This window comes from Camelina sativa, chromosome 13 (assembly GCF_000633955.1).
Source record: "Camelina sativa cultivar DH55 chromosome 13, Cs, whole genome shotgun sequence".
Classification (NCBI taxonomy): Eukaryota; Viridiplantae; Streptophyta; class Magnoliopsida; order Brassicales; family Brassicaceae; genus Camelina; species Camelina sativa.
This window is the reverse complement of record NC_025697.1, coordinates 20,973,018-20,982,419: the sequence shown is the minus strand read 5'-3', so window position 1 is coordinate 20,982,419 and position 9,402 is coordinate 20,973,018. Positions and strand designations below refer to the sequence as shown.

General features: G+C 36.6%; 3 protein-coding genes across 3 annotated transcripts; all 3 read left to right on the top strand.

The window, feature by feature from the left end:
- Positions 295-1,191, top strand: LOC104738438 (putative F-box only protein 15). Its single transcript, XM_010458614.1, has one exon. The coding sequence runs from the start codon at positions 295-297 to the stop codon at positions 1,189-1,191; it is 897 nt and encodes a 298-aa protein (XP_010456916.1).
- Positions 5,271-7,937, top strand: LOC104737318 (calcium-dependent protein kinase 31-like). The gene is made up of 8 exons (XM_010457461.2): positions 5,271-5,776; positions 6,189-6,332; positions 6,409-6,561; positions 6,759-6,871; positions 6,997-7,164; positions 7,252-7,379; positions 7,475-7,577; positions 7,678-7,937. The coding sequence occupies exons 1-8, from the start codon at positions 5,386-5,388 to the stop codon at positions 7,741-7,743; spliced, it is 1,266 nt and encodes a 421-aa protein (XP_010455763.1). The 5' UTR covers positions 5,271-5,385; the 3' UTR covers positions 7,744-7,937.
- Positions 8,244-9,374, top strand: LOC104737315 (putative F-box only protein 15). Its single transcript, XM_010457456.1, has one exon. The coding sequence runs from the start codon at positions 8,244-8,246 to the stop codon at positions 9,372-9,374; it is 1,131 nt and encodes a 376-aa protein (XP_010455758.1).

Sequence of the window (9,402 nt, the reverse complement as noted above, 5' to 3'; positions counted from 1 at the left end):
TTTGAAAAAAAAAAAAAAAAAAAAAGATTCACTAATCAATTAATATATGGTTTCTAACTTGTACTTTTAATTATAAGAAGATTCACTAATTGGGAACGAGATAATATTTTGAAACCCCCAACGTTTTTGGTTTACTTCAATTCGAATGGTATTTTGGTTCGGTTAAACCGTAACAGTTTGGGTTCGGTTGATCACAATTCGACGCCTAAACCCTAACCTAACTTTCACAGTCCTGATAAGAAGAAGAAACCTCGAGCGTCAATTAAAGTTACGATTTATATACAGCGAGCGTCAATGGAAGAAACCTCGAACCGGTCGTTGCCACTTGAGTTAGTAGAAGAAATACTAAAGAGGACTCCTGTTGAGTCTTTGAGCCGATTCAAATCGACGTGCAAGGAATGGTACGATCTCATCACCGACAAGAGATTCATGTACAATCACTTGGATCGCTCTCCGGAACGTTTCATTATAAGAATCTTTGATGACCGGACAGTTCAAATCATGGATCCAGTGACCGGAAACATCTCATACTCACCAATCTCAGACATGTTTGATGATCCATATTCGAGTGCTTCTATGGTTCACTGTGATGGACTCATGCTTTGTATGTGTTATGATGACTCGTTTTGCCGACAAACAAGAGGCGCCACTCTCGCAGTTTGGAATCCGGTAACGAGGAAAATCAAATGGATCGAACCGTTGGTCTGTTACTCTGAAACTGATTACTTTGGAATGGGATACGACAATACATGTCGCCATAACTACAAGATCTTGAGGTCTTCTGGTCCTCCGTCTCTTGGTGATCCAGAAGAGTATGAGATATATGAATTCAGGTCTGATTCGTGGAGAAGTCTTGATGCTAAGGTCGATTTGGATGAAGATACGGATTGCAGAGGTGTGTCAGTGAAGGGTAATGTGTATTGGATTGCTAAACGTACAGAGAAGGAAGAGTTTATCGTTTTGATTTCTCCATGGAAACGTTCAAGGACATATGCTTTTTTCCTTGTTGTAAATATCGACTGGACAGATGGTGTAATACTCGAAGCTAGAGCTGTCAAATGGTCCGTCCATGGACCATTTGGGCGAGTCCATCTGGACATTTTTTTGCATGGGCCAAACTTGGACAGTCCCAAATGGAGAATGGTCCACAAAGTGTCCATGCCTATTAAGACCATTTCCAAATGGTCATGACCATGGACAGCCCATTTTTTTTTCTATTGTCATTCACTTATAAAATCTGAATTTTATTTTTATTATTTTTTTTTGCTATTCACTTATAAAATCTGAATTTTATTTTTGTTATTTTTTTTTGCTATTCACTTATAAAATCTGAGTTTTATTTTTGTTATTTTCTTTTATAAAATCTGAATTTATTTTTGTTGTTATTCACTTATAAAATCTGAGTATTATTTTTGTTATTTTCTTTTATAAAATCTGAATTTTATTTTGTTGTTTCTTTTATAAAATCTAATTTTTTTTTGTTATTTCTCTTCTAAAATTATGAGTTTGGTGGAAAATTACGTAATTACAATTTCTCCTCAAAACCAAAATTAGAGTATCCACATTTTTTGCCAAAACCGTAAAACTGTGTTTTCCCGCCAAAACTGTAAAATTACATTTTCCCGCCAAAATCGTAAAACTGTGTTTTCCCGCCAAAAACGTAAAATTACGTTTTCCCGCCAAAACCGTAAAATTATGTTTTTCCGCCAAAACCGCAAAATTATGTTTTTCCGCCAAAACTGTAAAATTGTGTTTTTCCGCCAAAACCGTAAAACTGTGTTTTCCCGCCAAAACCGTAAAATTACGTTTTCCCGCCAAAACCGTAAAATTATGTTTTTCCGCCAAAACCGTAAAATTACGTTTTCCCGCCAAAACTGTAAAATTGTGTTTTTCCGCCAAAACCGTAAAACTGTGTTTTCCCGCCAAAACCGTAAAATTACGTTTTCCCGCCAAAACCGTAAAATTACGTTTATCCGCCAAAACCGTAAAATTACGTTTTCCCGCCAAGATCGTAAAATTGTGTTTTCCTGCCAAAATCGTAAAATTGTGTTTTCCCGCCAAAACCGTAAAATTACGTTTTTCCGCCAAAACCGTAAAATTGTGTTTTTCCGCCAAAACCGTAAAACTGTGTTTTCCCGCCAAAACCGTAAAATTACGTTTTCCCGCCAAAACCGTAAAATTATGTTTTTCCGCCAAAACCGTAAAATTACGTTTTTCCGCCAAAACCGTAAAATTGTGTTTTTCCGCCAAAACCGTAAAACTGTGTTTTCCCGCCAAAACCGTAAAATTACGTTTTCCCGCCAAAACCGTAAAATTACGTTTATCCGCCAAAACCGTAAAATTACGTTTTCCCGCCAAGATCGTAAAATTGTGTTTTCCTGCCAAAATCGTAAAATTGTGTTTTCCCGCCAAAACCGTAAAACTGTGTTTTCCCGCCAAAACCGTAAAATTACGTTTTCCTGCCAAAACCGTAAAACTGTGTTTTCCCGCTAAAATCGTAAAATCACTTTTCCGCAAATACAATAATTTATCTGTTTTATGAAAAAAAAATTATAAATGTATTTTATGAAAATAAAAATTTATAAATGTAAAATATAATAATTTAAAATTATTTAGTTGTAAATGGAATTTCTCATTTTGGTAAGTGGACAACCCATTGTCCATTTGGTTAAGCCCATATGGTCAATGGACAAAAATGGTCAAATGCCTAAATAGACTATTTATTTTTTTGTCTGACCATGGTCAGCCCATATGTATATGGACATGCGCATGGACATGGACGGCCCGCCCAATTGACAGCTATACTCGAAGCTTAGGCTGTTTCAAAGGAGATAGACTCTCTTTGTTACTACAACATTGTAAAGGATCGTCAATGGATATTGAGGTGTTTGTGACAAACAAGTTGAGTGACAGGGTTGTTTCGTTTAGCAGATATTTTAATTTCACTAGCCCTCATCTTCCGTCGTTACAGTATTATTATAATAGGGCTCATCCGGGACACTTCATTGGCAAGCACAACAGTATCATGGTATGGTGTGAGGCAAAAGATGAAAAGTACTGTACTTGCATCATTCTTTACCACATTGATGAAGGTGGGATCAGAAAACAAATTGAAACAGGGCGACATGAAGCGTTAAAGTATGATAGCCCGTTTATTTGTAGCTACGCGTATGTTCCAAGTCTGATTCCAGTTCCAGAATAAGGGGTTTGTTTCTAGTTCTTAAAACTCTGTTTTTTTTTCTTTTGGTTCTTTGTGTCTGTTGATCCTTCTACGTACCATGTATTTTGAAATCAGCTATACAAATGTTATTGGCATACGCTACTGGTTTTGGATTCTGTAATGATCTTGAGAAGTTTTACTTTTTGGTCTACAGTAGCATATGTGTACTCCCTCGGCCGAGAGGTTATGCGATGGAGACTGCAGCAACTATCTAGAAATCCCTTGGCAATGGTGTGTGAGTTTGTAGGGTATTTTTTAGGTTTGGAGAAAGATAAAGAAAAANTGTGTTTTCCCGCCAAAACCGTAAAATTACGTTTTCCCGCCAAAACCGTAAAATTACGTTTATCCGCCAAAACCGTAAAATTACGTTTTCCCGCCAAGATCGTAAAATTGTGTTTTCCTGCCAAAATCGTAAAATTGTGTTTTCCCGCCAAAACCGTAAAACTGTGTTTTCCCGCCAAAACCGTAAAATTACGTTTTCCTGCCAAAACCGTAAAACTGTGTTTTCCCGCTAAAATCGTAAAATCACTTTTCCGCAAATACAATAATTTATCTGTTTTATGAAAAAAAAATTATAAATGTATTTTATGAAAATAAAAATTTATAAATGTAAAATATAATAATTTAAAATTATTTAGTTGTAAATGGAATTTCTCATTTTGGTAAGTGGACAACCCATTGTCCATTTGGTTAAGCCCATATGGTCAATGGACAAAAATGGTCAAATGCCTAAATAGACTATTTATTTTTTTGTCTGACCATGGTCAGCCCATATGTATATGGACATGCGCATGGACATGGACGGCCCGCCCAATTGACAGCTATACTCGAAGCTTAGGCTGTTTCAAAGGAGATAGACTCTCTTTGTTACTACAACATTGTAAAGGATCGTCAATGGATATTGAGGTGTTTGTGACAAACAAGTTGAGTGACAGGGTTGTTTCGTTTAGCAGATATTTTAATTTCACTAGCCCTCATCTTCCGTCGTTACAGTATTATTATAATAGGGCTCATCCGGGACACTTCATTGGCAAGCACAACAGTATCATGGTATGGTGTGAGGCAAAAGATGAAAAGTACTGTACTTGCATCATTCTTTACCACATTGATGAAGGTGGGATCAGAAAACAAATTGAAACAGGGCGACATGAAGCGTTAAAGTATGATAGCCCGTTTATTTGTAGCTACGCGTATGTTCCAAGTCTGATTCCAGTTCCAGAATAAGGGGTTTGTTTCTAGTTCTTAAAACTCTGTTTTTTTTTCTTTTGGTTCTTTGTGTCTGTTGATCCTTCTACGTACCATGTATTTTGAAATCAGCTATACAAATGTTATTGGCATACGCTACTGGTTTTGGATTCTGTAATGATCTTGAGAAGTTTTACTTTTTGGTCTACAGTAGCATATGTGTACTCCCTCGGCCGAGAGGTTATGCGATGGAGACTGCAGCAACTATCTAGAAATCCCTTGGCAATGGTGTGTGAGTTTGTAGGGTATTTTTTAGGTTTGGAGAAAGATAAAGAAAAACAACCTGAAAGTTTTGTAATGGATGCAAATACTTGTCATATGTTACATCCAAGGATATAACAATCTACAAGAAGTTTTGCAAGAATCTAAAGTAAAATTACCCAAAACTTTTTTTTTTTCTTCTTGATCCCTTTGTTCCTTGAAAGCTCGTGAAACTTCTTTAGGAAAAGAATTTTTTTTGTGTAATTTATATTTCCACTAAATTATGTAAGATTGGTTAACTCGTTGGTTTCAAATGTATGAAATTGAAAGTTTTAGACCGTCACCTAAGCCTAAAGACCAATATCAATGAGTAAAGTCTACTGTCTACCACTTGTATAGAACAAATTGAGTTAAAACTAAAAAAAACTAAATCAACACTTCAAAATATTTAAAGACCAATATTTTAATTGAATTTTTTAAAAAGTCTTCGTGGACTAAGTAAAAATCATATAAAGAAATGACCAGTTTGTATATTTATTAAAGACCAAAATTTTTAGTCTAATGTTGGCAACTTGGCAGTTGGCACTAGCCTGGATGAACAATGACCTTCNAAAAAAAAAAAAAAAAAAAAAAAATCCAAAATTTCAAAAGCTTACATTTTTTTGACAATCTGAGATTCTCTTCTCAAAAGATCATATTTCTACAAACTCAGAGTAATTATGGGTTGCTCCATCAGTAAAGACCCAAAACCATCGAAGAAGACCATACTCGAGAAACCCTTCGTGGACATGAAACAGTTGTCTGGTCAACCAAACATAATCGAGTTCAAACGTGCTTACGAGGATAAAGAGTCGGTACATATCGTTATGGAGTTCTGTGGCGGTGGAGAGTTGTTCAAAAAGATCGAAGCTTTGTCCGATGCTGGCAAGTGTCACTCTGAGAAAGATGCTGTTGAGATCATTAGGCCTATTGTCAATGTTGTGAAGAACTGCCATTTCATGGGTGTGATGCATCGTGATTTAAAGCCTGAGAATTTCTTGTTCTCCAGTAACGGTGAGGATGCTGTGCTCAAAGCTATTGACTTTGGCTGTTCTGTCTTTATTGGAGAAGGTAAGATTCCTTTCTCTGAGTGTGTTAGTTTGGTAGGTTTTGGATCCGACTATGTTAGTTTGCATTAGTCATTTGCGAAATTTGGTGACTTTTGTTCCTTTGTACAGAGATTGGGACTCACAAACTGAGTTTAGAGGTTGATCTTTGTTATAATCATCTTAGGACTTTGCTAGAATTGGATTTGGTATGTAGATAGATGTTTTGAATCTATAATCTTTACTCTTTAGTATCAGAATCTGCGTTTGGTTGCATCAGTCATGAGAAAATTTAGTTACTTTTGTTTTAATGCATAGAGATTCGGATTTGGTTATTCTTGAACAGATTGTTTTCAGTTTTGCCAAATTAGTTACTTTGGTTCTTATTTTTCTCATATGATTGACTCAATGCATTGTTCTGAAACCAACCAAAACAGGAGAAGTATACCGGAAGCGTGTCGGGAGTGCTTACTACGTAGCTCCTGAAGTACTACAGGGAAATTACGGGAAAGAAGCAGACGTTTGGAGTGCAGGGATTATTTTGTACATCCTGCTCTGTGGCAAACCTCCCTATGAGGCCGGTAAGAACTTAAAGCTACAGGATTTGTTTCTTTTCTTGGTGTTTAGTCTGTAATTTATAGGTTTTATGTTGTGTAGAAACTGAGGAAGAGCTGCTCAAAGAGGTATTGAAAGACGCAATTGATTATGAGAGCAAACCATGGCCTTTGATATCTGTGAAGGCAAAACATCTTGTCAAAAAGATGCTTACTAAAAACCCCAAGGAACGGTTCTCTGCTGCAGATGTTCTTGGTAAGTTCCTTTATTTTCTCTTTTCTATATAGCTCTAGAGCCAATACAGATGTTCTATCTGTTTGTGATTCTAAAGAACTCAAATTTAGATGGGTGGGATTTGGGTGAGTTCCAAAAGAAGTTTCAAGAATCTAGAAGTTTCCTCAATAGAACTTTAGGAGTTAAAGGAATCTTAAAGTCTTGTTTGTTGTATATAGGACATCCATGGCTAAAAGACGGAGAAGCTTCAGATAAGCCTATTGATGGAGTTGTTTTATCCCGTTTGAAGGAGTTTCGACATATGAACAAGTTTAAGAAACTAGCTCTAAAGGTAAAGAGTGTCTCGGTTCTTTCTAATTTATGTTACATCTCATACATATCCTTGAAAATAATCTTTCATCCTATAATTGTGTATGTATGAAACATCGGTTATGATGTGTGCAATCTGCTTTTCAGGTTAGTGCAGCAAATCTATCAGAAGAGGAAATCAAAGGTCTTAAGACACTGTTCACCAACATTGATACTGACAAAAGTGGCACAATTACACTTCAAGAACTCAAAACAGGCCTGATCAGACTTGGATCTAAACTCACTAAAACCGAAGTGGAGGAACTCATGGAAGCTGTGAGTTATCATCACATCTTTTAACTTGCCATTTGCTGATCACTTGTCAAATCCAAAATCTTGAACAAACAGAGAAAAACATTTCAGGCTGATGTGGATGGTAATGGAACAATCGACATAGACGAGTTTATCTCTGCGACGATGCATAGATATAAACTGGATCGAGATGATCATTTGTACAAATTATTTCAACACTTTGACAAAGACAACGACGGGTAAGTTTCTTTCTACTTTTGCTTATCAGATGCCAATAGGAACAATGAGATGAAATTTTAAACTAAAATGTGAAATGGTTTGTCTTATACAAAAGGCACTTAACAAAGGAAGAGTTGGAGATGGCGATGAAGGAGTATGGTGTAAAAGATGAAGAAGGTAGTATCAAAGAAATCATAACCGAATTCGATACCGATAATGTAAGTTGGTCCAATCCAATACATCAAACATAAAACATTATACCTGTTTTTTGTTTTTTGAAACCTTGTAAGTGATGAACAACGTAACTCTGTGTTACAGGATGGAAAAATAAACTTTGATGAGTTCCGCACAATGATGAAAAGTGACAGCTGCCTGCAGGCATAAGGGGAACTTCTTCCAATGAATTGAATCATATGGGAGAAAACCAAAGTGAGAGAGTTAGGTTGAGCTGTCAAATCCCTATAACGGACTCATTAATTCTTTTGGTATTTGTGTTGATTGTGTTAATTATAAAGTGTGATAACTTTGTCAATATGATTCTTCTATTAATATTTGAGAACATTGGTATCAATACTAAACCTATATTAACCAACACTAAACCGGTACACATTTGATTACTCTAATATGCATACAATATGAATATTGAGATTGAATAATATCTATTTTCTAAAATTGTATATCTTTCTTCTTTTATCAAAAGTTTTTTTAATACCCATCAAAATATTTATAAAAAATCTGAACCGCTCAACATTTTTGGTTTACTTTAATTCGATTGGTATTTTTTGGTTCGGTTGACCACGATCTTAAAGTCTTAAACCTAACTAAAAAAGGAAACAAGAAACCTTATCCATCAAGAAACCACATCTCTCTGTTTCAATCAGTTCATGGCTTCTTCGAAGCATCTGTTGCGGTTTTTGCCATTTGAGCTAATAGAAGAGATACTAATCAGGACTCCGGCTGAGTCTTTGAACCGATTCAAGTGGACGTGCAAGCAATGGTACGATCTCATCACCGACAAGAGATTCATGTACAATCACTTGGATCGCTCTCCGGAACGTTTCTTAAGGATCGATGATTATCAGACGGTTCAAATCATGGATCCGGTGACCGGAATCCATAAAGATTCACCACTCCCAGACGTGTTTCGCTCTCCACATTCGTTTGATTCTATGGTTCACTGTGATGGACTCATGCTGTGTTTCGGTGGTCACCCGATTTACGATAGAGAAAGAGACATCGATCTCGCAGTTTGGAATCCGGTTACGAGTAAAATCAAACGGATCGAACCCTTGGTCTGCTACTCTAAATCTGATTACTTTGGGATTGGATACGACAATACGTGTCGCCATAACTACAAGATCTTGAGGTTTTCTGGTCCTCTGTCTTTTGATGATCCAGAACAGTGTGAGATATATGAATTCAAGTCTGATTCGTGGAGAACTCTTGATGCTAAGTTCGATTGGTATGTTGATCCTCAGTGCAAAGGTGTGTCAGTGAAGGGTAATATGTATTGGATTGCTGACACATATGTTCTAAGTTTTGATTTCACCATGGAAACGTTCAAGAACGTATGTGTTTGTCCTCGTACCCGGGAGACTAAACGATTAGGCTGTTTCAGTGGAGATAGGCTCTCTTTATTTCTACAAGATGTACAACATGGTGACGAAGAAGTATCAACTGAGATTGAGGTGTGGGTGACAAACAAGGTGAGTGACGGAGGTGTTTCGTTTACCAAATTTTTTAATGTCACTAGCCCTCAGCTTCCGTTGTTACAGTACCATACTGATATGGCTCGTCCGGGATACTCCATTGGAAATCACAAAATTATCATGGCATGGTGCGAAGGATATGTCAAGGAAGATGATGATAAGTGGTGTGCTTGCATCACTTTTTACCAAATTGATCAAGGTGGGATCAGAAAACAAATCGAGACAGGACTACATGGATCTCACTACAGTGACCCGTTTATTTGTAGCTATGTGTACGTTCCAAGTCTGATTCCAGTTCCAGACTAAGAAGGTTGTTTGGTGTTCTTAAAACTCT